The 27,472-nt window shown below is 64.3% G+C and overlaps 5 protein-coding genes across 9 annotated transcripts; 2 read left to right on the top strand and 3 right to left on the bottom strand.

The window, feature by feature from the left end:
- The first annotated feature begins 287 nt into the window (after positions 1 to 287).
- On the top strand, positions 288 to 7,049 carry ANKZF1 (ankyrin repeat and zinc finger peptidyl tRNA hydrolase 1). Of its 3 annotated transcripts, none has more exons than XM_076342825.1 (15): positions 288 to 414; positions 728 to 837; positions 1,203 to 1,305; positions 1,703 to 1,887; positions 2,167 to 2,282; positions 2,574 to 2,727; positions 2,954 to 3,176; positions 3,350 to 3,451; positions 3,662 to 3,820; positions 3,935 to 4,051; positions 4,484 to 4,757; positions 5,235 to 5,346; positions 5,463 to 5,630; positions 5,748 to 5,818; positions 6,399 to 7,049. In XM_076342825.1, the coding sequence occupies exons 1-15, from the start codon at positions 288 to 290 to the stop codon at positions 6,517 to 6,519; spliced, it is 2,142 nt and encodes a 713-aa protein (XP_076198940.1). In that variant the 3' UTR covers positions 6,520 to 7,049. The 3 variants fall into 3 exon arrangements, with proteins under 3 accessions (XP_076198940.1, XP_076198938.1, XP_076198941.1); XM_076342823.1 differs by having other exon boundaries at positions 3,638 to 3,820; XM_076342826.1 differs by lacking the exon at positions 5,748 to 5,818 and having other exon boundaries at positions 3,638 to 3,820; positions 6,399 to 6,527.
- Positions 7,050 to 7,254: 205 nt separating this feature from the next.
- On the bottom strand, positions 7,255 to 13,590 carry GLB1L (galactosidase beta 1 like). Its single transcript, XM_076340775.1, is given in 17 exon segments — positions 7,255 to 7,491; positions 7,564 to 7,779; positions 8,135 to 8,266; positions 8,564 to 8,677; positions 8,816 to 8,905; positions 8,984 to 9,058; positions 9,199 to 9,317; positions 9,616 to 9,859; positions 9,861 to 9,998; positions 10,191 to 10,249; positions 10,336 to 10,516; positions 10,904 to 10,998; positions 11,273 to 11,333; positions 11,584 to 11,734; positions 12,067 to 12,239; positions 12,714 to 12,884; positions 13,569 to 13,590. Coding segments are annotated over 16 exon segments (2,181 nt in total). The 5' UTR covers positions 12,828 to 12,884; positions 13,569 to 13,590; the 3' UTR covers positions 7,255 to 7,272.
- A 117-nt stretch (positions 13,591 to 13,707) lies between these two features.
- Positions 13,708 to 16,109, top strand: STK16 (serine/threonine kinase 16). Of its 2 annotated transcripts, none has more exons than XM_076340774.1 (7): positions 13,708 to 13,793; positions 14,412 to 14,520; positions 14,711 to 14,844; positions 14,920 to 15,040; positions 15,121 to 15,216; positions 15,284 to 15,405; positions 15,493 to 16,109. In XM_076340774.1, the coding sequence occupies exons 1-7, from the start codon at positions 13,708 to 13,710 to the stop codon at positions 15,629 to 15,631; spliced, it is 807 nt and encodes a 268-aa protein (XP_076196889.1). In that variant the 3' UTR covers positions 15,632 to 16,109. The 2 variants fall into 2 exon arrangements, with proteins under 2 accessions (XP_076196889.1, XP_076196888.1); XM_076340773.1 differs by having other exon boundaries at positions 14,412 to 14,631.
- Positions 16,110 to 16,551: 442 nt separating this feature from the next.
- LOC143162428 (tubulin alpha-5 chain) lies at positions 16,552 to 26,765 on the bottom strand. Of its 2 annotated transcripts, none has more exons than XM_076342822.1 (4): positions 26,749 to 26,765; positions 18,994 to 19,216; positions 18,351 to 18,499; positions 16,552 to 18,141 (listed from the first exon to the last, which is right to left on the bottom strand). In XM_076342822.1, exons 1-4 carry the CDS (start codon positions 26,749 to 26,751, stop codon positions 17,170 to 17,172), a joined length of 1,347 nt encoding a protein of 448 aa, XP_076198937.1. In that variant the 5' UTR covers positions 26,752 to 26,765; the 3' UTR covers positions 16,552 to 17,169. The 2 variants fall into 2 exon arrangements, with proteins under 2 accessions (XP_076198937.1, XP_076198936.1); XM_076342821.1 differs by lacking the exon at positions 26,749 to 26,765 and adding an exon at positions 20,959 to 21,034.
- Positions 22,878 to 27,183, bottom strand: LOC143162427 (tubulin alpha-5 chain-like). The gene is given in 6 exon segments (XM_076342820.1): positions 22,878 to 23,928; positions 24,111 to 24,259; positions 24,400 to 24,622; positions 26,749 to 26,967; positions 26,970 to 27,134; positions 27,136 to 27,183. Coding segments are annotated over 6 exon segments (1,776 nt in total). The 3' UTR covers positions 22,878 to 22,956.
- Between the last annotated feature and the right edge of the window lie 289 nt (positions 27,184 to 27,472).

Below are 27,472 nucleotides of genomic sequence, written 5' to 3'. Positions count from 1 at the left end.
GGGGGTAACGGCTGGACGGGGCTGATCACGGGGGTAGCGGCCCCGGGGGACTAACGGCATGGGGGGAATCCCGGGGGCAGCGGCCGCGGGAGGGTCCCGGCCGCAGGGAGGGCTCGGGCGGGGGCAGAGGGGTGGCTCCGTGGGGCGGGGACCTCGGGGGGGGACCCGGGGCAGGAGGGGAGAGGGATCCCGGGGGGGCCCCGTCCGGTCACCCGCGGGCGGTTCCCGCCGCCCCCGGGGCCGGGCCCGTCGCTCAGGCGCTGCCCCTTCCGCTGGGAGCAGGAGCGATGCCGGCCCCGGAGAGCAGGTCGGTTTTCGAGGCCGCCCAGGACCCCGTCCTCCTGCGCGGGCTGACCCTCGTCACCGGGGTTGCCGCGGATGCGCGGGCCGCCGAGCCAACGCCAGTGAGCCACGGTGCGTGGAGCTCCGCGGGGGCGGCGGCGGCGGGGGGGGGGGGGGCGTTATTTGGCCAAGCTCATGTCCGCCAGCCCCAAGCCACGAAGAAGGAGCTCTGTCCCCAGCATGGCTTGGGTGGCCGCCCTGGAGCTTGGCCGCGGGAGCTGCCTGGTGGGTGGGTAAATGGGCTTTCCTCGGTGTCACCCCAAGGTCCCCAAAGCTCCTTCTACAGCCACAGGGCTCTTTGGGTGGCTGAGAAGAGACCCGGGAGGCCCCGCGTCCTGCGGTGCAGCCTGGGGAGCCGCCTGTGCACAGTCCTTCCTTCTTCCAGAGAAACCTGCGGATGCCAGCAGTGAGGAGAAGGCCCGCAGGGTCCCTGAGGTGCCGGAGCGGATGTGCTGCTCGACCTGCGGGCAGGTGTTCGGCAGCCGGGAGGAGCAGGTGAGCGGGGACGAGCAGCCAGCGTGAGGCGGGAGTGGGGCTGGCACGGCTGGCGGGGTCCTGCTGCAGAGGCTCAGCCCCAGTGCAGTGCAGCCCAGCGCTGGCTGCTTCCCGAAGCTCCGCTGCCCACGTCCTGTTGGGATCCGGCACTCAGATCCTGCATATTATCGCTTAAAATGCCATTTAATGCAGCTAAATGGTACGTGCAGCTCAGGCCTGCGCCTTTTCAGGTTAACTGTTACGTGGGATGATGCGGAGTCCCAGCATCGGTTCAGCCCTTGGAGTCTGTCACCTCAGGCCCTTTGGTGGTGGGGGTTTCTGTGGACCACCGAGACCCTGCCAGCTCATACCTCTTTCCTCCACAGACTGAGCACTACCATCTCGACTGGCACCGCTTCAACCTGAAGCAGAGACTCCTGGGGCACCGGACGCTGCCAGTAGAAGTGTTTGAGGAGAAGATCTGCACAGGTGAGGAACGGGGCTGCCCTCAGTGGAGCCCAGAGGCCATCAGCAGCCTCGCTGGGGCTGCTCTGTCCAGGGATGAAGCCCCTGGCTACCCCTGCAGCTCAGGGTCCCTTTATTCTGCCCCATGGGGTCTCCTGGGGGTCCAGCACTGCTCCTGAGCCCTTCTGACTTGTTATGGGGAGAAGGGGATGTTCTGCCTGAGCCCTATCTATGCATACCTGGGGGTCCAGAGCCCCAGACGCCTGTCTCCCTGGCCCATGGCCCCCATGTGATATGTAGGGTATCAGACAGGACAATTCTGGGGCCGTGGGCTGGCCCTTGGAGCCACCTGCAAAGTTTTGGGGAGGCTGTGCATTAATCTTTGCCCTGCTCCACTGCTCCATTTTCTTTCCCTTGCAAGGTGATGTTTCCAGCATCTCAGGGTCTGATTCGGAGAGCTCTGATGCAAGCAGTGAGTCGGAGTTGCTGCCTTCTGCCAGTGACAGCCCCGGGACCCTCCAGAACCCCCGCTCCCACAAGGTGGTGCTCCGCAATGCGAAGGGCCAGCTCATCTCTGCCTACCGCTGCGTGCTGGGCACTGGGAAGGCAAGTCACAGCCCAGCTTGTTGGGAGAGGGACCTCAGAGAAGGCAGGTGGCACTGGGGTGTAGACATCTGTATGACAGTCCCCCACGTCCTGTGATGGGAAGGGTGGTCTCTGGTGCCAGGTCAGAGCCCCAGGCTTGCTGGTGGCCTGTTTTTTGGCTCTGGGGTGCTCCCAGAAACCTGCTTCTGGTACCAGCAGAGGGGCTGGTCTCTGTCCTGGAGGACAGCAAGAGGTGGGAAGGTGATCCTGTGGGTGCTAGCAGGGGTGTCTGTGTCTCAGGGTGGCAGTGAGGAGCCAGCAGAGCTGACAGCGTCACTGCAGAGCCTCAGTGCGAGCACGTGCTGGGTTGTGCTGATGATGGGCGGCGGGCACTTCGCCGGAGCTGTGTTCCGGGGGTGAGTACAGAGGGACAGAGCTGGGCTTGCCCCTCTGGGCAGGGTCAAGTGGGGCTAGGCGTTGGATGGCCATCCCCTCCCTACTCCTCCATCGCAGTGCTTACCACACCCTGGGCACCCGCAGCTCCTAGTCTTTGCTTGAGAGTTGGCTAAGCCCAGTTGCGCTGCAAGAGAAGTACTAACCTTTAGGGCCCCAGGGTCAAGCCACAAACCATCCGGGGCCCCAGGAGGATCAGCTCACCTCCTCTCCATGCATGGGGCCCTGTTGCTTATGCCTGCCCCTCTCCGCAGCCCCCAGGTGCAGGAGCACAAGACCTTCCACCGCTACACAGTGCGAGCCCGTCGGGGCACAGCCCAGGGCCTACGGGACGCCCAGACCCCAGGGTCGGCACCCAGGTCGGCCGGAGCCTCCCTGCGGCGTTACAATGAGGCCGTGCTGCTCAAGGTGGGGCTGGACCACAGCACTGGGCTCTCGGCAGGGAGACGTGGTCATGGCTGGCTCCGTGGGGTGGTACCATACTGCTGCTGGAGGGCGTGGGTGCGGTGTGAGCTCCGGAAGGGGGTCAGGGCCCAATTGAGGCCGCTCTGTCCTGAGTCTATCCCTGCTCCAGACAGGAATGTCCCCCACACAGTGTGCTCAGGACCCCATAGTGCCTCCCCTTCCTCCCCAGGATATTCAGGACCTGCTGGCAGCCTGGGCACAGCACCTGAATGAAGCTCAGCGCATCTTCCTCCGGGCCCCGCGCCACAACCGGGTGCTGCTCTTTGGTGGCAGGAACCCACCTCTCACCCAAGGTGACCCTCGCATCTGCCACATCCCCCTCAGCACCCGCAGGGCCACCCTGCGAGAGGTGCTGCGAGTCCACGCCACGCTGGCCAGCCTGCAGGTGTATGGTGAGTCAGCCCAGCCCTGGTGCCCCAGTGCCTGCGGGTCCCTTGTGTAATCCCATGTGTGTTAGGGGATGCTGCCCTATGGGGCTGAGGTGCTAGCTCTCCGACCCTCAGTCCCTGGAGACATGGGGTGCTCCCTGTCCCCAGGCAATGACAGGAGCACCCTTGCTGCTCAGGGAAGGACACGCCACTGGAGGACATCACTGGATCCCCCCAGAAGGGCTGGCAGAAGAGGCGGCGGAAAGCAGAGGTGGATCCCCCACAGGAGGACACGAGTGGTGAGTTGAGCCATGGAGCAAGTGGGGGGTCTGGTGTTACGGCGCAGGGGCCCAGTTTGCAGCCCCGTGACAGGGCCTGGCACCACAGTGGGGATCTGCAGAGCGTGGCCTCGTGCTGGGCAGGAGAAGGGCAGGATGTGCTTGGCTGATAGCCCCGAGTGATTCGTGCTGTGTGTGGGGCCTCAGCCCCTGTCTTATCACGCCCCTCAGCCCCACAGGAGGAGGAGGAAGAAGAGGAGGAGGAAAGCCTTGCAGGGGAACTGGAGACTGTGGAAGTGACGCTGGGGACCTTGGACCTCCGGGAGTTTGAAGTGATGCCCAAGCGAAACCGCAAAAGGAGGAAGAAGAAAGACAAGAAGGTGGAGAAAGGTGAGGGGGAAGAACTGGCCGGGGGCAGTGCAGGAAAGCGTTGGGGAAGGGACTGCCGTGGCTGGGGTGTAGGCTGGCCCTGGCCCTCTTCCTCACCATTTGCTCCCTGTGCAGGGCCCTGTGCCGAAGAGACAGGATGCCGTGGTACCCAGTGTGGGCAGCCTGACCTGGAGCTGGTGACGGAGCTGCAGGGGGAGGCTGGGGCTGAGCCCCTTTCCTGGGGCGATGGAGGTAAGTGGGGTCAGGAGCTGGGTGGGGTGGGTGCCTGCCCCATTTGCTGGTGGCTTTGCAGTGGGGTGAAGAGGACGTCACGCAGGTGCTCAGAGCAGCTGGGTGTGGGATGGCTGTAGTGCAGCCACATGCCGTCGAGTGAGCCGTGTGTTCGGAGCAGTAGGGGGGGCAGGCAGCACCTGGCTAAGCCGGGTGTGTTGGGGGGGATTGGAGTGGGTGTCATCTCAGGAGAGAGGGCTCGGCTGCTGCCAACAGTGCCCAGCAATACCATGGCACATTGCCACAGACTCTGAAGGTGCTGGAGATCCTGCAGTGCCCAAATCCAGCTAGCAGGACGATGCTTTAACTGCACCGTTTGTGTTTCCTAGTCAGACCAAGAGCACCGCTCTGCCCAGGGAGCCATCAGACTCCCCTCCTGTTCTTCCCTCATAGGAGACCCTCAGACCCAGCTCCGCGATGCCCTGTTCACCGCCTGCAAAACGGGGGATGTGGGGATGCTGCGGCACCTCCTGGGTGTGCCAGAGAGCCGGGGCCTGCCAGGAGACAGCGAGGATGGGGAGGGCGCACAGCCCCTGGCTATGCCCCGCTCCCTGCTCAACCAGCCCGTGGACGAGCGCGGCTGCACCCTGCTTCATGTGGCAGCACGGGCAGGGAAGGCTGCGGCTGTGTGCCTGCTGCTGGAGGTGGGGGCGGACCCTGCCCTCAGGTACGGCCGCAGGGCGCCCAGCGGTTGACGAGCACAGCCCCGCTGTGGGAGCCCAGCAACTCACTCCTGTCCCAGCCATGGGAGACTGGTGCCAGCTTTGTCCTGGGGCAGCCGGGGTTGGTCTCTACCAACCGGAATGTCTAGGTTTGTTATGGGAGGCCTAAGAGCTGAACCACTGTTCTCTCTGCCTGCCTGGTCTGGCACAGCGGCAGGCGGGCACTGCCCCAAAATGCTCCCAGGTTTATTGGTAGACGGTTCAGAGGGTAGGGATGAGACCACCCTTTGCAGGGCATTTGAGATGCAAGAAGGGGAGGATTTAGGGGATTCTGGTGTAGGGATAAGCAACTTTCCCCTCCTTGGCTGCGATACCCTGGCCTGCAGTACCTGTTGCACATCTCTGAGGAGTCGCTGGGCTCACAGCCCAGTGGGACACAGGCAGTAAGATGGCAGGGTGAGCTGGTCTTCCTTGTTCTGCAGAGACGGGCAGGAGAGGACCCCCTACTGCGTCTCTGCTGACAAACTGACCCGCAACGCCTTCCGCAAGTTCATGGTGGACCATCCGGACAAGTACGACTACAGCCGTGCCAAGGTGGGTGCCTGCCCTTGCCTTCTGGGGGCTGTGGGACCCCAGAGAAAAGCACCCCTCGCTCACTTGTGCCGTTGCCCCTGGCTCAGTGGGAGATGCTGACTGCGCTCTGCCCCCAGGTGCCAGGACCCCTGACGCAGGAGATGGAGGCCAAGAAGCTGGAGAAGAAGCGGGCACAGAAAGCCCAGCGGAAGCAGCGGGAGCAGGCACAGCGGGAGGAGCGGCAGCGCTGGGAGCAGGAGCAGGGAGAGAAGCAGCGGTTTGCAGCCCTGTCCGACAGGGAAAAGGTGAGGCCGTGCATGGGGAAGGGAATCCAGCCCAGCTGGGGCAGTGCCGATGCGGTGGGCTCTGGGCACAGCAGCTCCCAAGGGCTGGCGGGGCTGAGCTGTCTCTCTGCTCCCCAGAGAGCCCTGGCTGCCGAGCGGAGGCTGGCTGCGCAGCTGCAGGACGCCAGCACAGCTCTTGCCAACATCAGGTAACAGCCCCGGCAGCACGGCTCCGCAGACAAACTCCCACGTGAGCACAGCTGTTCCCTGCCCTTCTTGCTCCAGTCCTCATTTCCAGTCTAAAGCTATTCCTGTCCACTCGATTCCCAACAGTGCCTGTCTAAAAGCTTTCTTTCTCTCTTTCCCTGCCCCCCTGAAATATTTTGGAAAGGACAACTTGGTCCACTTGCAGCCAGATCTATGGCAGGCCAATCCCCCAGCCACTCCTGTGCCCCTGACCCTGCATCCCACGTCCCTTCCCTGTGCCACCCCACAGCCTTCTGGGCAGCCAGCCCTGCCCGTGCTGGTCTGGGCAGGGGCTTTACAACCCCGTGTGGGGCCAAATTCCCCCGTGTTCAGCCTGCCTCAAAGTGCCTTGCCCAACGCAGCATTGCCTCCTGGGAGCGTGTCCTGGCCAGGCTGCTGGGTGAGCCCTGTAGGACCAGAGGAGCCCCAGCTCCCTCATGCTGCTGCTGTCTCATGTCACAGCCCAGGCAGTGAATCCTCTGCTCCTCTAACCCACTTTCAAGTGTCCCCTTCGCTCAGGGCCACCTCTGCTCTTTCTCGCAGCCGCTGCTGGCATTGTGGAGAGTCCCTGCTGGGCCGGATCCCTTTCCATTACCTTGACTTCTCCTTCTGCTCCACGGCCTGCCTGCAAACCCACCGCCGGGCCCGGGCCAGCCACACATAAGGCTGGGGACTGCTGCCACCTGCCAAGGACCGATGTGGTGGAGACATGGCTGAGCACTGGCTGTGCAGCCAGGGAGAGCCTGTGGAGCAGCGCTGGTCGGAGGGACTGAGCTGGCCATGTCACTCTCCAGGGCAACTCTGGCAAGGCTCGGGGCGAAAATGTCACTCTGGGTGGTGACTCTGGGAATGCTACAACCGGGAGGTCCCTACGTACCAGTGTGAGGGGCCAGGACTGCTCCATGGCCCAGCTCCAGCTGGGGGGTCTTGCTGCTGGCTTTCCTCATGGCTACTTCAGAGGCTGCTGCCTGTCGTGGTAGGACAGATCCTGACATATCTGGACCCCGCAGCCCCAAGCTACCTGCAGCCATGCCTGCAGGCACCCTCTGCGCTGTGCTTTGCCCTCTCCTCTCCTGGATGCCATCGGTCTCTCAGCTGTACCATGTTAGCAACTACCTCCTCTGCCTGCATTGTCAATAAAGAGGTGCCTTGACCCCCTAGGCGTGGGGGGAGTCAGCATGAGCACTGGAACTATTTGGGATTAACATGCAAAACAAGCTCAATTCTGAGCCCCTTTCTCCTTAGCACAGACCCTGCCTGGCCCCAGAGGTGGGCAGGAGCTATGGATGTCCGTGCCAGGACGCGTGCCCCTTTCCTAGGGCCCTGCAGCCCCTCCCCTGACCCCTGTGCTTCACCAGCCCCCTGCCATCTCCGCAGCCCCAGCGAGAGGCGATGCCGGTGCCTGGCAGCCCTGCGTTTATTCTGTGGCCGCAGTGCTGCGGCTGAGGGTCTTGTTGAAAAGGGGTCGGTCGAGGAAGAGCAGGAAGGGGGCAGGGGGTGCCCCCTCCAGCTCCAGCACTGTGATGTTGTTGGGGCGGCCAACATGCAGCACCGAGCCGGGCACAAAGAGGGTCTGCTGGGGCCCACGGCGGGGCCAGTACCGGCCCAGGTTGAAACCATTTATCCACAGCTGGCCCTGGAAGATGGAGACGGGACTGAGCTGTGCCCCTCCACCCTCACCCCCTTTCCTGGCTACGCACCACCTTACCTTGCTCCAACCTGGGAACTGCACGAATGTGTCCCAGGTGATGCCAGGTGTCTCAAAGGTCCCAGTGTAGAAGGCTGGCCCTGCTCTGCCCCCGCTGCTTGATTTTAGCAGGGCAGCGTGGGGCCAGCCCTGCTGGATGGCAGTGTCTATGGCCAGGGGGTAGATCAGCCAGTTGCTGAGAGGGCTGGAGTCCAAGGAGAGGTTCCCCAGCAAGCCCTGAGATGGAGCAGGAAGGAAAATGAGGCAGCAGGGTCTGCCATGGGCAGGAGGATGCTTGGCTTCCCCAGGGCACACCCCCGCCGCAGCAGTGAAGGTGGGATGGGATCCCCTCTGAGGGGCTGCACTGCTCTGGCTGCTGTGGCAGCGAAAGTGGGAGAGAGGGGTGCCGATCTCACAGCCTTATTCTGGTCCCGGCAGGTTTGCCAGGGGATGGTGTGAGATTAACCAGGGAGCAGGTCTGGGGGTGGCCCCACCATGGCTGGGGTCTGTTGCGGGTGGCAGGAGAGGGAGTGTTTGGCCACGTGGGTGGCCAGGCCATCCCCTCCGGAGCACCAGGGCTCTCTCCCCTCACCTTGAAGTCACTGACGTTGGCCCCGAAGCTAATCCTGCCCATGTTCTCTAGCAGCACGTCCAGGGTGTCCCCTGCCCTGCCCGTCACACGCAGTGTTGTCTGCCCATCCCGCTCCAGCGTCCCCCGGTACTCCTGCAGCCACAGGGTCAGCACTGCCACCCTGTGCCCAGACCCCACCGCCCCGAACGCTGCTGGCAGCCTGCCAGCGTAGCATCTCGTTGCCTTGCCGCCCCCCGAGCCGGCCCAGGGCTGCCCTCCGCCCCCAAAGGGGGGGAAATTCGGGCCAGAGGGCTACCTCACAAGGGCTCAGTGTGGCTCTCAGCACCCTGGCTGTCCCCGAGACCCTGGCATGGCACAAGCCCCGCTGCCAGCAGGTCCCACAGCCCTCCCGAGCACTGGGCCAGGGACAGTGTGCTCCCGCAGCCTCACCTGCTGCAGCATCACGTAGCCGCGGTCACAGACGCTGTGAGGAGGAGCACCCAGCGTGGCTGGGTCCAGGACGTCCCGGGGCAGCTGTGTGCGGTACACCACAAAGCCATGGGCCTGCAGGACACAGCAGAGCGGCACAGAAAGGGAAACGGGGCTGGAGACGAGCTCTGCTCCTCCACCCCGAAGCCAGGGCAGGGCAGACAAGTCTAGGAGCATCTCCCCCAGTGTTCCCCACTGCACCCAGCCCCTCACCTGCTTTATGGCCTCAAAGGTGAGGGGGAACCGGCTCTGGATGGGCCCGGAGGGGCACAGCACATCCAAGACATCCAGGAGGTTGGCATACTGCAAAGAGAGGGACAGGCGCGGGGCAGCTGGGCCGTGCCAGGCAGGGGCAGCACAGGCCTCAGGGCAGGCACTCACCTTCCGCAGGGCCACCGAGCCGTAGGCGTACTTGGGGGTGGCGGGTGGCATTGGACCGACGGGCAGGGGCTGGAACTGAACAGCAAACTATCAGCTGTCCCCTGGGGCAAGCAGGGAGACGTCCCCTGCCCTGCCAAATCCCTCTGTGTCCCCCTCTTCCCTGGCACAGGCAGCGGTGCCCAGTGCTGTCCCCCTACTCCTGCCAGGCTCAGCACCTTGCTGATGACCGTGCGGATGGCAAACAGCTTCTCAGTGGGGTCTCCCGCCTCCGAGAGGGGGGCATCATAGTCATAGCTGGTGGTCACTGGTTTGTACTGGTCCTTGAAGTCAGCACCTGGCCGGGGAAGCGATGGGAGCTGGAGGAAGGGGCTCTGGCAGAGCCCAGGGCATGGAACCCAGCCCCAGGCTGGCTGCAATGCAATGGGGGGGGCATGACCCAGAACTGGGAGCCCCTGTCTGGGGACAAAAGGAGTCCCCGGGGGGGACAAGCTTGGGTTCAGGGACCCTTGGGTATGTGTCAGCCTGCCCTGTGGGACAGAACAGGAGCCTGAAGCAGGCTCCTCGGGGATGGCCAAAGAAAGCCCCCCAGCCCCACGGTGTGCCCCTGCTCCCCAGGGCAGGGCCCTACTCACCACTCCAGTAGGCGAAGTTCGTCCCCCCATGGAACATGTACCTACGGGACACCCCAGTGAGCCCCATTAGCACCCCAACAGACCCGACGGGGGCTCACCAGGCGTTGCCCCCTCTCTGCTGCACCCATAGTCCCAGCCCTGCCTGCCTCCCCCTGCCTGAGCCCTGTGGGACAAAGGCGAGCAGCGATGCCCACTCCAATGCTGGCAGATGGAAGGGCATCACCCCCCCAGGCTGTGCCCCCCCACCAGCTGACTACTTGCATGTTGACGTTGGCTCCCAGCTGCAGCATGTCCTCCAGCCCCCGTGCCACCCGCACCGAGCTGGTGCTCGCGTGCGCCTCCCCCCAGTAGTCCAGCCAGCCCGTGTAGTACTCAGAGTTCACCTGGGGGAGAAAGGGACTGTCACCTGCCCGGAGCTGGGGCCTCTGGCACCCCTCTGTCAGCCACATCCCCCCTGTTCACCTGCAGCCTGGCCCCGGCACCCCTCTTTGCCTCGCCCCCCCCCCCCCCAGCCCCTCTGCCTCCCCAAAGCTATCGCGGGCCATTCCCCCCAACGGCGCCCATGCCAAGCTCACCAGGGGCCCCTTCGGCTCAACCCGGCGCTGGGCACCAAACGCCTCCGTCATGTTGGAGCCTGTGGAGGTGGTGGGAGGGAAGTTGGAGCAGGACGGAGCTGGGACCCCCATCCCCTCTCCTCCTCCTCCTCCCTCATAGGGGTACCTGGCCCAAAGTCGACGGTGGCGTAGAGCCCCTGCAGCGTGCCACAGCGCAGCTCCTCCGCCCGCGTGCCATCGGTGGTGAAGAGCAGCACCTCACTCCCCAGCAGCGCCCGGAAGGAGCCCAGCAGATGCCGCAGGTACTCATAGTCACAGGCATAGTAGCTCCCGTATTCGTTCTCCACCTGCGAGCAGGGCAGGGGCCGGCACCCAGCGTGTACATGGCAGGGCTGCAGCCAGGTCTCGCCACGCACTGGGATGAGCACCCAGTTCCCCACTTCCCTCCTGACATCATTAGATGTCATGACAGCCCCCAGGTGCGTCCCAAGACTGACCTTCCAGCCCCAGTATGACCCCCAGCTGTGCCAGTGTCCCTCAAACCACAACCGGGGAGGTGGCAGGTACCCCAGAGTCCCAGCCCTTGGATTTAAACCCAGGTCCACAAGTCGGGAGGGATTTATCTAAGAGCTGTGCCAGATGAGGGCATGGTGTAGGGGGTACAGGTGGCTTTTTGGGGCACATCCAAAGATGACCCAGAGCAGGGCAGGGGGCCGGGTCCCACAGCACCCTACCTGCACACTGATGATGTTCCCTCCATGCTGGTACAGGCGTGGCTTGATCTTGGGTAGCAGGACATGGAGCCAGGAGTCCACGGCTGCCAGGTAGCCTGGGGAGAGAGAGGGCAGCTCAGCCTGGCTGCAGCGTCCACCCCAGCCCACCCACAGCCAACCCTGCCAGGAGGAGGATGGAGCAGACGGGGCAGAACCGAGCATGATGGGGAAGTGGAGGTAGAGGATGAACTACGGCTCTCCCAAAAGATGGAGAAGAGGATGTGGGAGACCACGCAGCAGGGCTGGCAGGCGCGTGGCGAGAGACCGGCGTGCCAGGACTGGCACCAGGCTGTAAGGACACGGTGGCCAGAGCCCCGTGCCGAGGCTCACCAGGGTCGGAGGAGCGCAGGACGATGTCTGGTTTCCACAGCAGCCAGGCGGGCAGGCCACCCTGGAGAAACACCCACAGCTGAGAGGGAGGCAGAGAAACCGCTCAGCAGCCCGGGCCGGCACACAGCCGACACCAGGCCAGGGCAATGCTAGTGCTCGGCACCAGAGTGGCATGTGCCCCACAGAGTGGCAGCCTGGGCATGGCTGTCATGGCACTGGGGCTGGCGTGCCAGCCAGAAGGGCCAACCCTGCTGTGCCCTTCCCGGGCCACCCATGACCCCTCCGTCCTAGGTCTGGGGGCTGGGGCTCACCATCTCCCACTCCGCACAGATGTAAGGCCCCGGCCGCAGGATCACCAGAAGCCCCAGCTCAGCTGTCAGGTCCAGGAAGGCTTCCACATCCCTGTCCCCAGCAAAGTCATAAACCCCCGGCAGCGGCTCATGGTAGTTCCAGGGGACGTAGCTGGGATGAGAAGGGAGATCAGCACGCGGGGGCTAAGGGTACCCCAGCACGATGGGGAACCGTCCCACAGGCTGGTCCCTCTGCTCCTGGGAACTGGCCTCCAGCCTGGGCTGAGGATAACAATTGCGGCTGGACTGGGACTAGCCCAGGCTCATGCTTGTGTCTGTCAGGGGCGTCCTGGGGGTCACAGTCAGCCCAGTGCAAGGGCTGGTCCCCGATCCCTGTGATCAGACAACACCCTTGCCTCTGTCCCTACTCCGGGGACCCCAGAGACCCCGAGGGGCCGCGGTGGCTGTGTGCTGTGCGCCATCAGGGCTGCCCCCATCACTTACACCTGCACAGTGCTGAGCCCACTCATGTACATCTTGAGGAGCCGGTCCCTCCAGGCAGGGCGTGGGACACGGGCGTAGTGGATGCTGCCCGAGATGTAGCGGAAAGGGGCACCATCCTTGCGGAAGCAGTCCTCCTCATAATCCAGCTGGAAGGAGCGTGCCGGGGGGGAGGCCTGCGGGAGAGGGGCAGTGCTGGGGTCCTGCAGACCCTCCCCAAGCCCAGCCGCCCCCTCCCACACTCCGTGGGACAGGGACTGACAGGGGCTGGTTCCTGGGGGGCACCCTCCCCATCCTCAGTGCAGGGACAAGGCAGGTACCATGCTGTCCTGGGAGAGCAGGAGGGACAAGCAGGGCAGCCCTTTGCACCACCTGATGGCCCCCCCTCGCTAATCAAACACCCTGCAGCTAAGCTGGTGGCATTTTGGGGGACGGGTGCTGCTGGGGATGGGTGCTGGGAGGGCAGGCAGGGAGCTGGAAGCACAGGCGGGACATTGGGGCGGGACATGGGCTGCAGCAGAAGGGAGCCATAGCAGGAAGAGCAGGGACGTGGGGGAGGAAAGCAAGGCGGATCCCAGAGCCGTCCCACTGGATCCTTTGCACCTCAGCCCTGCGCGCTTCTCCCGAACTTTCCACCCGTGTTTGCTAACCTGTGTGTGCGGGAGGCCTGCCGCCAGCAGCAGGGTGAGGGCCAGCAGCCCCATCCTCGCTGGGTGCTCGGCAGGCCCGGGACGGGGGACGAAGGGGGACGTGGACACCACCATCACATGATCCTTCTCAGCCTGCGCCGGGTTCTTCCTCCAGGTCCTAAGTGCAGGCAGCTGGAACAGCAGCACAGCTTGGGGGGGGAGCATGGGATAGGGGGTGGGCGGCTCTAGCCCCCCGCGCCTGGGCCAGCCGCACATAATCCCCCTCAAAGCCACCACCGCCCGAGGCAGCTCCAGCTGGCAGACACATCCCCGGTGTCCCCCGGGGTGGTGGGTGACACACGTGGAGGGACAAGGAGCCTCCTAAATGTATCACCACCAGACAAAACGCTTTTGAGGGAGCTCAGCCCACTTGTTTCATCAGAGGGGTCATGATGGAAACCTCGGCTATAGCTCTGGTAGGGGGGATGCTGCTGCTGTCAGAAGGAAAGGAAAACGTTCCTGGACCGAGGGCTGGAGCCTGGTGACAGAGCTGGTGACAGAGCTGGTGACAGGGGTGTTGGGGAGGTGCTGCAGGGCACCTGCGGCCGAGGGGGTGATGCCCTCGGGGACGAGCCCTGCTGGGGTGGCCTCGCCATCACCTGCCCGCCGGGGCGAGGGGCTTGGCTCACCGGGGCCAGCTCCGGGGAGCGGCGGGGCTGCGGGCTGCCGCTACCACCGCCACCGCTCGCAGCCGGGGGATGCCACCGCTCCGGGGACACCGCGTTCCACCCCGGTCACAATGCGGGGCGAGCCCGGGGCTCGACGCTGCCCCACCGCCCCCCGGCTCCGCTCCGCTCCCCTCCACCCGCAGCCCACCCGCTCCGGAGCAGGGAGCGTGGCATCACCCTCGCTACGGCACCGGGAACCGGGAAGTCTGCAGCGCCCCACCCGGTGGGTGACGCGGCGGGTGACGCAATGTGTGACGCGCGGCGGCGGGCGATGACGCGGGCGGGCGATGGGGCAGGCGCTGTGCGTCTGCTCCCGCGGCACTGTCAGCTTGGGGGGCGTGCGGTACCTCCTGCTCCACCGCCTGGCAGAGGGGTCCGCAGGGGGGCTGGGGCACGGGGAGGGGCTCGGGCGGGAGGGGGCGTCCACGGGCACGGGGGGGGTGCTCGGGCATGGGGGGGATGCTCGGGCATGGGGGGTGCTTGTGCATGGGGGGGATGCTCGGGCATGGGGGTTGCTTGTGCATACCGGGGATGCTTAGGCATGGAAGTGATGCTCAGGCACGGGGGGATGCTCAGGCGATGGGGGGGTATGCTTGGGTGTGTGTGGGGTGCTCGGGCATGGTGCAGAGATGCTTGAGCACAGGGGGTGTTTGGGCCTGGTGGGGGGAGATGCTTGAGCATTGGGGGTGCTTTTGCATGGAGGCAGATTCTTATGCTGGGTGGCAGGGGTCAGTCATGCCCAGCAGTGTGTGCTTGGATCCATGGGAGTGAGGGTGGTTGGGCCAGTGGGGTTGTTCATGCAGAGGGGGGACACTTTGGGTGCCTGGCAGGTGCCCCAAAGTGGGGGGGAACGTGCATGCCTGGGGGGTTCCCATGGAGAGGGATGCAGGCACCTGCTGCCTTCTGCCCCACACAGTTGAGGCTGGGCACAAGGCCCCGATGTGGGTGCTGCATGGGACACCCAGCCCATGCCACGCTCGGCTCCTCGCAGGGGCTTCAGCTATGTGGACCTGGTGGAGGGTCTGCGGGACGGACGCTTCTATGCCCTGAAGCGCATCCTCTGCCACGACAAGGAGGACCGCCAGGCTGCCCTGCACGAGGTAGAGATGCATGGCCTCTTCGACCACCCCAACATCCTGCGTCTGGAGGCCCACTGCATGGTGGAGAAGGGTGCCAAGCATGAAGCCTGGCTTCTCCTGCCCTACGTGAAGGTGAGGGGGGCTCCCCTGGTCACCTCCACCCCATTGCTGCCGGGAGCGGCAGTGGTGACCGGCTGCTTGTGTTTGCCAGGGGGGGACCCTCTGGAGCGAGGTGGAAGCACTGCAAGAGAAAGGGACCTTCATGTCAGAGCAGCGGATCCTTCTCATCCTCCACGGCATCTGCTGCGGGCTGCAAGCCATCCACAGCAAGGGCTATGCGCACAGGTGGGGAGGCGGCAGCCCCAGCTGGGGGGGTTGGCAGGTGCCCCAGTGGGCATTCAGTGACGTCCATCCCCACAGGGACCTCAAGCCCACAAATGTGCTGCTGGATGAGGATGACCGGCCTGTGCTGATGGACCTGGGCTCCATGAACCAAGCTCACATCGAAGTCAACAGCTCTCGGGAGGCCATGGCCGTGCAGGTGGGTGCCCTGGGACATCACCCCACCAGCCCATTCCTGCCCTGAGCCCTTCATCCCCACCCTCACCCTCCTCTCTGCAGGACTGGGCTGCCCAGCGCTGCACCATCTCCTACCGTGCCCCTGAGCTCTTCACGGTGCCGAGCCAGTGCGTCATAGACGAGCGCACAGATATCTGGGTAAGGATCCAGCCCCCCAGCCCCCAGCCCTCCACCGTGGGGCTGCCCTGACCCCACCATGCTCCAGTCCCTAGGCTGTGTGCTGTACTGCATGATGTTTGGGGAGGGCCCCTACGACGCCATCTTCCAGAAGGGCGACAGCGTGGCTCTGGCAGTGCAGAACCCCATCGCCATGCCCCCCACGACCAGGTGAGGAGCTGGGGAGGGCGACCCTGCTCCCAGGCAGCCCCCTGTGCTGTGCACCATGCAGGCCCCCCCTCGCTGTCTTTCCTCCAGGTACTCGGCTGCCTTGCAGCACCTGCTCTCCTCCATGATGACGCTGAACCCCCAGGAGCGGCCCAGCATAAATGACGTCCTCCACCAGCTGGAGGGGCTGCAGCCAGCGCCGGTGGGCCAGGACACCACGCAGATCTGAGCCCGTCCCACCCCGTGGTGGCGATGTGCCCTGACGATGAGCCAGGGGAAAAGCAGCTGCCTTCGTCCCTGCTCCCCCGTGGAGCCGTTGCAGAGGCGATTGCCGCACTCGGGGAGAGATGCTGCTCTGTGCCAGAGGTGTGTTGGATTTGGAGTGATCTGTGCCCTGGATGCTGCTGCCTGGGACTTGGTCTGTGCCCCAGAACTGTGGACATGTGACCTGCTGCTAAACACGGGGCCCTCGCCGGCTGCTGCCTCCCCTGGGGGTTGCAGAGGAGGATGCTGTGGGATCCCCCAGGTGGCGGCAGCCGTGGCCCTGCAGCTCTGCACCCCAGGAGGGTCACTCCTGCCCGGGGCAGAGCTGCAGTCTGGGTCCCAGTGTGGTGCTGGAGCAAGGTGGGGAGGACCCGGCACTCGGTCCGCCACTGCTCTCAGCGCCAACGTTGCCTTGTGTTCGGAGTAAAAGATGTTCTTGCGGAGGCGTGGATGTGTCCCTGTCTGCGGGGAGGGGATCCCAGCAGGGACAGGAGGACAGCAGGGCACGCTGTCTGGGTTGAGCCACCAAGCGTTGCCAGAGGGGAAGGGCAGCGGAGGACAGCCCCGGTGGGGCGGCGCGGAGCATTAGCAATAAGCAGGGAAAGTTAATCCCTGGCCCCAGCGTGCTCCTAATGGGAGTTAACACAACTCTGCAGCTGGAGCCAGGCGCCGCTGTTCGGAGCCTCTGGGGCTGGGCACTGCAGGAAGGGGGCTCAGCACAGCGCAGGCAGGCGGTGGCAGGGGGGAAGGGACAGCAGCCCTGCTCCGGTGGGGGCGAGCAGAGCCTGGGGATGGCACAACCACCCTTGGCTGGAGAGGCTCACTGGGACACACAGAAGTTGAGCTGCCCGCAGAGGGGGGGGGGTAAAAAAAGAGATGCAGACAAACGGTTTCACAGGGAGGGTTCCCCTCCTTTAATCCTCTCACCACAACACAGCAGAAAAGCAGCTGCGGGGGTTCATGCCGTGCTGGAGGCCCTTGCGGGGTGCACCCACTGTACCGCAGAGCCAGGCATGCCCCTTGTCCTGCACCATGGCCACAAGGACAGGGGTGCCAGGCTGCTCCCACTGCTTCAACCACTCTCCTTCCAGAGAAGCCCACCTACCCTCTGGCTGCATGTGGGAAGAGTCCCAGCAGCTGCGGATTTTTTCCTGCCCAGGCTAAATCTGCTCCCCTGGGCTCCAGGATACAACGCGGGGCCATATACCACATGAGGAAGCAGTACCCACCCCTGGCTGGAGCAGCGAGCGGGGTGGGATGTGTGCCACGGCCCCAAGGGCTCTTACCTGCATGGGGAGCAAGCCGGAGTTGGAGCAGAGCGCTGGGAGGAAGCATAGCAGCACCAGCAGCAGAGCTGAAGCACTCACCACACACCTGACCTGGCAAGAAACCGATACGGCTGGGGGGTTAGTGGGAGACACGGAGGCTCTGAAACGGTTTATTGCAAAGGATTTCTGCAGGTAACATGGGGAAGGAGCACGGTCCTTTTTGGCAGGGGCTTCTCTACTCCTCGCCCTCCTCTTCGTCCTCATAGGAGTCCAGGCCCACCTCCTCGTAATCCTTCTCCAGAGCGGCCATGTCTTCCCGCGCCTCAGAGAACTCCCCTTCCTCCATGCCCTCGCCCACATACCAGTGCACGAAGGCTCGCTTGGCGTACATCAGGTCGAACTTGTGGTCCAGGCGAGCCCAGGCCTCGGCGATGGCCGTCGTGTTGCTCAGCATGCAGACGGCGCGCTGCACCTTGGCCAGGTCCCCCCCCGGCACCACCGTGGGCGGCTGGTAGTTGATGCCCACCTTGAAGCCCGTGGGGCACCAGTCCACAAACTGGATGCTGCGCTTAGTCTTGATGGTGGCAATGGCGGCGTTGACGTCCTTGGGCACCACGTCCCCACGGTACAGCAGGCAGCAGGCCATGTACTTGCCGTGGCGAGGGTCGCACTTCACCATCTGGTTGGCTGGCTCAAAGCAGGAGTTGGTGATCTCGGCCACCGAAAGCTGCTCATGATAGGCCTTCTCTGCGGAGATGACGGGGGCGTAGGTGGCCAGGGGGAAGTGGATGCGCGGGTAGGGCACCAGGTTGGTCTGGAACTCGGTCAGGTCAACATTCAGGGCCCCGTCAAACCGCAGTGATGCTGTGATGGATGAGACGATCTGGCTGATGAGTCTGTTCAAGTTGGTGTAGGTCGGGCGCTCGATGTCCAGGTTCCTGCGGCAGATGTCGTAGATGGCCTCGTTGTCCACCATAAAGGCACAGTCTGAGTGCTCCAGGGTGGTGTGGGTGGTGAGGATGGAGTTGTAGGGCTCCACCACGGCAGTGGAGACCTGTGGTGCGGGGTAGATGGAGAACTCCAGCTTGGACTTCTTGCCATAGTCAACAGAGAGTCGCTCCATCAAGAGGGAAGTGAATCCGGAGCCAGTGCCACCTCCAAAGCTGTGAAACACGAGGAATCCCTGGAGTCCTGTGCACTGGTCAGCCTGTGGAGAGAGACACATGAGATTTCTCTGAGATAGATTTCCTTGTGACCATCTGACTGTTCAGAAGTCCTTCAGGACCTGGTCCATCCCTGCCATGGGCAGCTGCAGAGCCCTCCCAGGGTGCAGCAGGGCTTGCAGTGCGCTCTGACGCCCAGCAGGATGCTGGAGCCCAGCCCAGGGGGACATGTCCCCCCTCTGTGGTCACCTACCAGCTTCCGGATCCTGTCCAGCACTTGGTCGATGATCTCTTTGCCGATGGTGTAGTGCCCGCGGGCGTAGTTGTTTGCAGCATCCTCCTTGCCGGTGATCAGCTGCTCGGGGTGGAAGAGCTGGCGGTAGATTCCAGCCCGAACCTCGTCTAGGAGAGAGCAGGGGAGGGTTGAGCCTGGCGCAGGCTGTTGGTTTGAGCGGGCCGCCAAGCAGCCAAGTGGGTGCGAGCACCCATCCCGCGCTCTCCTCCCAGCTCCGCCTGCCGGGGACATGGCCAAGGACCCACACGTCAGCAGGGCCACCACCAGCATCAGGTTTCTCTGGCAGGAGGTGGCTGCCACCTCCCTGCGCAGGAGAAGCTCAGCTTCAGAGCTGCCTGTCCACAGCGTGCAGCGGCACAGCAGGAGCTGCCGTGCCAGCTGGGCTGGTTTCTCTCAGTGCACATGTGGTAGCAGAGACTAGCAGCACCGCTGCTAGGACATTTCAGGAACAAAAGCTGGTGCTCAGGTTTGTGGCTCCTCCTGGGGAAAGGAGGGCCCTCAGGTTGAACCCGGTGCAGGATACTGCCAGCAAACCACGAGCACCAGCCGCTTGCTGCCCACCCAGGGGGGCACCCCAGGCTGTGCAAACTCCAGCACTCACCGATCACAGTGGGCTCCAGGTCCACAAAGATGGCCCGCGGGACATGCTTCCCAGCCCCGGTCTCGCAGAAGAAGGTGGTGAAGGAGTCGTCCCCTCCACCAATGGTTTTGTCGCTGGGCATCTGCCCGTCGGGCTGGATGCCGTGCTCCAGGCAGTACAGCTCCCAGCAGGTGTTGCCCATCTGGACGCCGGCCTGGCCGACGTGGACGGAGATGCACTCGCGCTGGGGAGGGGGAGGCAGGGTCAGATCCTGGCACAGCTCTGTTCTGCCCGCTCCAGGGAGGGCTCTGCCTGGTGCCAGTGCCACACAGCCACCCGCGCAGGACCTGCTCCGGCCAGTGGCCCCAGGGAGCACATTTTCCTTTGGGTGACCTCCTGTGTGCCCCTGAGGGGCCCCACATGGCTGTCATTGCCCTCGGCCACGCACAGGCACTGTGCCAGGTTGGGAGCCAGCTCTGGCGTCCCTCCCGCCCAGCCCTTGCTGAAGGCCACCAGCGCCACGGACTCTGGTCGGGGCTGTCCTCCAGCAGTGTGGGGGGCAGAGCCTGGCCAAGCTCCCCTGCTTCAGCCGTCGTACCAGGCTCCCCAGCAGCCTCAGCCCCTTCCCCATGCCACAGCAGCCCGACAAGGTGCTGAGCTGATGTGGGTACATACTTAACCCATGAGGAGCAGCCAGCACAGGGGAACCCCCCTGCTTGCTGCTCTAGAGCCAGGTAAGCAATCAGCCTCCTGGGGCAAGAGGCCTTGGGGATGCAGGGGCAGCGGGTGGCAGCCAGGGGAGGGCTGGCGGTGAAGCCCAGCAGGCTCCGAGGCAGCACAAAGACTCCCTGGGCTACGCAGTCCCAACCCCGTGCTGCAAAACCCGTGTGGGCAGAAGTGCTGGGGAGCGGGCTTTGAGCTGGAGATGTGCCTCCTGCGCTCCCATCCTGCAGGTGCAGGCCTGCTCCACTAACCCCCACATCCCTCCTCCACTAGCCCCAGCATCCTTGGTCCCCTATCCCTGGCATCCCTCCTCTGCTACCACTAGCATCACCGCTCTGCTACTCCCGACACCCTTGGTCCCCTGTCCCTGGCATCCCTTCTCTACTACCCCTAGCATCCCCACTCTGCTAGCCCCGGCATCCCTGCTCCCCCGGGCAGGACACAACTCAGCCTGGGGGTGCCCAGGGCTCTTCACTCTGCATTCCCCAACTGTGCAGTGCTCTGAGCAGCGATGGGGACCGTGCCCCGATCCAGCGCCGGGGGGCGGGGGGGGAGGGAGGGGGCTCAAGGACTCCTGCCTCCTCCGGTAGGGCCGGGGCAGCCTCAGCCCGCCGGGAGGAAGGGCTGCCCGGGGCAGGGTCCCGGCAGAGCCCGGTCAATGCTGCGGCGGGCGGGGCGCTGCGCTGCGCCTCCTGGCACGGCCCCGTCCCCCTCCCGAGCCACTAAATATAGCCCCGGCCCTAGGGCGAGGGCAGCGGCGACTGCCCGGTTTGGACAGCGGCCCCGGCCGCTCCGCTGTTGCCAGACCCCCGCGGGACGGGACGGGAGGGACGGGACCCCCACGCCCGCTCCCCGCCTCCAGCCCCGACGGGGTGCCCGCTGCCGCGGGGGGAGACCCGCCGAGCGCCCAGCTCCGGCCCCCGGTGCCCGGCTGGCGCCTCCACCCCCGGCAGCTGTCCCCGTCCGTCCGCGGCCACCGTTCCCCACCGGAGGGGTCACCCCCCCTCCATCCCCAGCGCCGCCCCCGCTGCGGCGGCGGGGGGACCCAGGCGCCCCGCGACCGGTGGCGGTGGGGGGGGACCGGGCAGAAGCGGCGGGGGGGCACGGCTGCCCCCGGGCAGGGGCCGGCGGAGCTGCCCAAGGTCACGGCGGGGAAGGTGGGGTCGCGTCGCGGCGGCTCCGCCGTGCCCGGTGCCCCGGAGCGGCCGCCGGGCGCCCTCCCCGCCGCCGTGCCCGCTGCCCCGCCGCCCGGCCCGCACTCACCATGCTGCGGCGGGGGGTCCGGGCTCTCCCGGCGGCTCGGTGCGGCGGGGCTCGGCGCGGAGCTGCGGCTGCTGCAATCCCCTCCGCAGCGCCCTCTTATAGGTGGGAGGGGCCTTCTGCCGCCACGCCCCTTCATTTGGGTACATTTGCATGCGGGGCGGGAGTACCCACTTCGTGGGCAGCGGGAGCCTGCCCGGGTCCCTCTCGGCTGCGGAGGGACCCCGAGGTGCAGGGGGCCGGGGCTGCTCTCCCTCTTCTGCCGGGTGAGAAGCCGGGGGCATCCAGCCAGGCTGCGGGCAGCAGGTCTGGGCTCCAGCCCTCAGGGGTTACAGGCGGTGCTCAGCCACCAGGACGGGGGGCCGGGGCAGGTACAGCAGCCCCTACCCTGCTCTGTCACCAGCTCCCCCGCACTGCAGGCTCTCTAGGATCTAGGGACACCCCGAGGCCACCTGGGCCTCTAGAGCGGGAGAAAGGAGGAAAAACACGTTAGAGAAACAGGCCAGGCTTTGGAGACCAGGGTGCCTCCAAACCTCCCTTTGCCACCAGCAGTTCGGAAACCTCTGGCCAAGGGCTGCCCTTGCCTCCCGGTGGGGACAGGCAGGCAGTGCCGTACGTCTACGAGACTGCAGATCAGCACGACAAATCTGGGCCGGGGGGCTGGCCCAGCTGCAAAAAAAAAGTCATTGCAGCCCGTTTGCTGTTAATGACTTGTGACTACAGACAGAGAGGCCGCTCCATTTGAACCCTGGCTAGCACAGCCTTCCCCGCCAGAGCCAGGGCTGGTCCTGCAGCTGAGGATGCGTGAACCACCAGCCTGGCTGCTGGCTGGAGGAAAAGCAGAGCCCAGCGCCCCAGCCTTGCATGCTGAGCGCAGCAGGGAGAGGGCTCTGTCCTCGCTGCCAGGGCATGGGCTCACACAGCTATCCCTGCCCGTGGGGATGGGGGCTCTGCTGCCCAGGAGCATGCCAGGAGACACTGATGTGTCCCTCTGCAGCAGGGTCCAGATCAGAGATGCAGGATAACCTTTAAGAGAAAAGGAACAGGACACAATTCCAACTCCTACGCGTTTTTTGGCAGCAGAGTCAGGTCTCTCTGAAGACATGGGGAGAAGATGTCTTTGTAGTGGGATCAGAGCAGTGTCCGGCGTGAGGGGCAGTGAATCCTGCCCTGGTGCAGCAGCAGGCACTGCTCAGTCTCAGCCCGGGGCTCTGGTCACGGGCATGGGGAACAGCGCCAGAGCCATGCGCAGTGGGACAAGTGCCTGGCCGCGCTCCAGGAATCGGTGCAGCCCGGTGCTGGCTCATACTTTCCCCCCCCAGCTGACACGGGTGCATGCCGGGAGGAGGAGGGCAAGGGAGGACAGCCCCTGTGGGTCAATATAGCTGGAGCATTAGTGGTAAGCAGGAAAAATTAATCTCTGGACCCAGCATGCTGGATAATGGGTAACAGAAATCTCCCATTTGCAGCTGGAGCCAGGAGCTGATATTTGGATTCCTGACCACCAGGCAGGGCAGGGAGAGGGCTCAGCACAGGGCCAACGCAGAGGACAAGCTAGGGCAGGCAGAGTGGGGCCACGTACCCCAGGGGGATGACAGAGCACCGGCAGAGCCAGACGGGGAGTAGGCAGAGGTGCTCCCAGATGGGGAACCCCATGCCTGGGCTAGGTGCTTTTCCCATCGCATCACCAGGACTCCTCCGGATCACTTTGATGGACGTGCTTGGGCACTTCCCCAGAGCATGCCATGTGTCCTGGCCATAGTCCCCTGGTATGGGGCTCTTACCTGTGTGGGGAGCAAGCCGGAGTTGGAGCAGAGCGCTGGGAGGAAGCATAGCAGCACCAGCAGCAGAGCTGAAGCACTCACCACACACCTGACCTGGCAAGAAACCGATACGGCTGGGGGGTTAGTGGGAGACACGGAGGCTCTGAAACGGTTTATTGCAAAGGATTTCTGCAGGTAACATGGGGAAGGAGCACGGTCCTTTTTGGCAGGGGCTTCTCTACTCCTCGCCCTCCTCTTCGTCCTCATAGGAGTCCAGGCCCACCTCCTCGTAATCCTTCTCCAGAGCGGCCATGTCTTCCCGCGCCTCAGAGAACTCCCCTTCCTCCATGCCCTCGCCCACATACCAGTGCACGAAGGCTCGCTTGGCGTACATCAGGTCGAACTTGTGGTCCAGGCGAGCCCAGGCCTCGGCGATGGCCGTCGTGTTGCTCAGCATGCAGACGGCGCGCTGCACCTTGGCCAGGTCCCCCCCCGGCACCACCGTGGGCGGCTGGTAGTTGATGCCCACCTTGAAGCCCGTGGGGCACCAGTCCACAAACTGGATGCTGCGCTTAGTCTTGATGGTGGCGATGGCGGCGTTGACGTCCTTGGGCACCACGTCCCCACGGTACAGCAGGCAGCAGGCCATGTACTTGCCGTGGCGAGGGTCGCACTTCACCATCTGGTTGGCTGGCTCAAAGCAGGAGTTGGTGATCTCGGCCACCGAAAGCTGCTCATGATAAGCTCTCTCGGCTGAAACCACGGGGGCGTAGGTGGCCAGGGGGAAGTGGATGCGCGGGTAGGGCACCAGGTTGGTCTGGAACTCGGTCAGGTCGACATTCAGGGCCCCGTCAAACCGCAGTGATGCTGTGATGGATGAGACAACCTGGCTGATGAGTCTGTTCAAGTTGGTGTAGGTCGGGCGCTCGATGTCCAGGTTCCTGCGGCAGATGTCGTAGATGGCCTCGTTGTCCACCATAAAGGCACAGTCCGAGTGCTCCAACGTGCTGTGTGTGGTGAGGATGGAGTTGTAGGGCTCCACCACAGCAGTGGAGACCTGTGGTGCGGGGTAGATGGAGAACTCCAGCTTGGACTTCTTGCCATAGTCAACGGAGAGTCGCTCCATCAAGAGGGAAGTGAATCCGGAGCCAGTGCCACCTCCAAAACTACGAAACACGAGGAATCCCTGGAGTCCTGTGCACTGGTCAGCCTGCAGAGAGAGCCAAGTAAGATTCCTCCAAGCACGGACTTTGCTGGAGGGAAGTTTCAAACTTTTGCTTAGGCAGCCACAGATCTCTCCCAGGGCACAGCGGGGCTCACCCCATGCTCCCACCCCCAGCAGGATGCTGGAGCCCAGCCCAGGGGACAGGTCCCCCCTTTGTGGTCACCTACCAGCTTCCGGATCCTGTCCAGCACTTGGTCGATGATCTCTTTGCCGATGGTGTAGTGCCCACGGGCATAGTTGTTGGCAGCATCTTCCTTGCCAGTGATCATCTGTTCAGGGTGGAAGAGCTGGCGGTAGACTCCTCCCCGAACCTCATCTAGGAGAGGTTAGCACAATGTCAGAGATGTTCTAACTGGCCCTGTGGAAAGGTGGCAGGAGCCACCCTAGGGACTGTCCCGCAGTGGGTTGTTCCCAGAGATAGTGACCACCGTCACTCCCCAACTGAGGTGCACTCACCGATCACAGTGGGCTCCAGGTCCACGAAGATGGCCCGTGGAACGTGCTTCCCAGCCCCGGTCTCGCAGAAGAAGGTGGTGAAGGAGTCGTCCCCTCCACCGATGGTTTTGTCACTGGGCATCTGCCCGTCGGGCTGGATGCCGTGCTCCAGGCAGTACAGCTCCCAGCAGGTGTTGCCCATCTGGACGCCGGCCTGGCCGACGTGGACGGAGATGCACTCACGCTGCGGAGGGGGAGGCAGGGTCAGATCCCAGCCGGGACCGCAAACGCAGTCGCTGCAGGTGGCGAGGTGCACAGCCCAGGCAGGGCAGCCCAGGCCCTCAGCGGCTTGTGCAAGCCACACTGCCCGATAGCCTGGGTGCTTTGTGTTCATCCCAGTCTGCTGCCCTCTCCCAAATCTGGTGCTCTGCCTTCCACCACTGCACTGCCCACCTCAGGGGCCCAGGGAGATGGAGACCCATCTGCTGGAGCCAGGGACACCAGGCCAGCACGTTCCCTGGGCTGCCCCCACCCACAGCCCTGGGAAGCACCCAGTGAGCATCTTCTCCATTGCCTGAACACCCGCTTGGATTAAGGGCTGGAGCCTCGCAGCAGCTGGCACGGCCCCTGTTGCTACTCCAACAACAGGGCTGCTGACTGAGATGACAGAGCATCACCTGGGCACTGGGAGCTGAGGAGGTGACGGCACTGAGGATGGGTGCCCAGCAAGGGGGGGGGATTTGCAGCAGTGAACGGTTGCCATGCTCTGAGGCTCGGCTTCCCTAAATTAGCTCTGGAGGGGGAGGAAGTGTTAGCTGCACTTCTTAACTGAACCAAAGGGCTGAGGTGGGAGGGTCCCCTAGCTCAGGGCTTCAAGGGCACCTCAGGTCCCTCAGGGGAAGTGAGGCTGAGACAGGCTTTGCAGCCTCACTCCATTCAGGTAAGGCATCCCAGAGGCTGCAGCCCTTTCGTCAAGAACCAAAATATTCACTGCCTCAGCCCTGCTGTTGCCAAGGACTTGGATGCGTCATCAGGCACAACCGAGGCGGAGGAGCATCCAAACCAAACCGGATTTCCAGAGCCATGGGTGCCCCGCTGTGAGTCAGCTGGCAGGAAGCCGGTGGAGCCAGCCATTTTGCGCTCAGGAGCACGGCAGCAATTGCTGTCCGAGGAAGTTGCACAAGTCGCAGCAAGTACTGGCTCTGTGCATCTACGGTGCTTTCAGTGCTGCATTTCAGAGGCAGCAGTGACAGTGAGGGATGACAGAAAAATAAGCCCTTGATACCCATGGTGAGAGCCAGAAGTCCATCTCCCCACCTTTCCCAAAGCTGAGGTGCAAGGAGCAGCAAAGTGACACCCCCCTTATAACTCCCAGTAGGTCCATAAAGGTTTTGTAACACAAGGAGCCAACAGTAAGTCCTGAGGAAGCGCCAGGATCCTCAGCAGAAGTGCACAGCAAACACTGTCACAGCTGCAAGCACCTCTGGATGGCCACAAGAAAGGAGAGACAAAAAAGGACTCCTCCCTGGCCAAGGACTTTGTGAGTCAGAGCTGGGGGCAGAGGGTTATGCTGGTCACCGCACTTCATCCTGCCAACACGCAGCAGCCAGGACTGGCTTTGTGGGACCCAGCGCTGACAGGAGGCTGGGCAAAGCCCAGCAGTGCCGGGGACACAGCAGTGCTGGTCACCAGCCAGCAGACTCTGCCTTCTTCGTGGCAAGGTCTGGCTCAGGAAGGGCAGGGAGCACGGCTCCGTGGGGCAGCAGGCAGGGTGCCCAGGCACTCTGGGGCTGGGATGCTCTCCAGGGCAGCCGGAGAGCTCAGGCGCCAGAGCTCGCAGCAGGACCAGCCCAGAGGCTCACCCACAGTGATGCCCACCCGTGGGTTGACCCCTGGTACCCAAGGCGCAGGGCAGTGGGTGAAGCCACAGCTTGCTCCCGGGACTCAGCTGTGGGTCTGCAGCGCAGGGGGCTGGCAGACTGGGCGCACTCCCCCCCAGCCGGAGATGTTACCACAGGAGATGGGCAGGAACCGTGGGTATTAAAAGGGAGGAGAAGTGAGAGGGTCAGCCCAAACGCCAGTCTCCGCACACGGCAGGGTTTGGCTGGTGGCCTCCTTGTCTCGGACACGTCAGACGGGTGCAAGGGGATGCTCAAAGGAGGGAGGCTGCTGAGTGCCTGGGAGGGAGCAGCTCAGAAAAGGCTGAAGCCAGGCAGAGGCAGGGCAAGGACAGCGGGTACTCCCGTCGGCAGCTGCCCACACCTCTGGGCTCCCAGGGGAGCCCCCCCGCGAAGCTATGGGGGTCGCAGCCTGCTCCGGGGAGCGCCCCGCGGGAGCGGAGGGAGGGGGCAGCCCGGGGCCGGCACTCACCATGATGCCGCCGCTGCACGAACTGCCTCTCCCCGGGCTGCCGCAGCTCCGCACGCCGGGACGGCCGCGCCGCCGCCTCCTTATACCGGGGGCGGCACCGGCGCTCCGGGGCGGAGCGCCCCGCCCGAGACGGTTCCGTGCGAGTGCATAAATTTGCGTGCGTTGCGCATATTTGCATACATTTGCATAGATGCGGCTGTGCTGCCCCGGCAGCCGGCTGGGTGCACTGGCGGAGCCGCCGAGGAGCAGCATCCCCCGGGCCCCCCCGCTCCCTGCCTCTCAGGGGCCACGGGAGACCCGGGGGTCCTCTCGAGGGAAGGGCAGGGGGGCATAAAGGTTGGTCTTGCTACGGTTGCCCGTCTGGGCAGAGGGGCTTCCGCTGAGGGGCAGAGATGGCGCCTTCTTGCTGGGTGTCCTGCCGGTGCGAGGCACCATCCAGGCATTAACCGGGACAGACTTAGGGAGCTGAGGAAGGGACGTCAGCAGAGAGCCTGGCTCAGGCCTCCCCTCCTGGTGGGTGGACGCGCTGACGTGATCCCCGGGCGAGCATGGAGCTGGGCCTCTGCCAGCCATCCAAGGCCCCTGAGGAACACCCGGGAGAATTTCTGGAGAAAACACGGGCAGAGGAAACACTTCAGAGACAAGCACAAGCTTTCCCGGCCTCTTTGGAGATCAGTGAGGAAGCAGGAAAACTCTGTCCTGTCCTTTGCCACAAGCCCCTCAA

Source organism: Aptenodytes patagonicus, chromosome 6 (genome assembly GCF_965638725.1).
Source record: "Aptenodytes patagonicus chromosome 6, bAptPat1.pri.cur, whole genome shotgun sequence".
NCBI lineage: Eukaryota > Metazoa > Chordata > Aves > Sphenisciformes > Spheniscidae > Aptenodytes > Aptenodytes patagonicus.
Note: the sequence above shows the minus strand (reverse complement) of the source record. Positions and strands in the feature narration are given on the sequence as shown.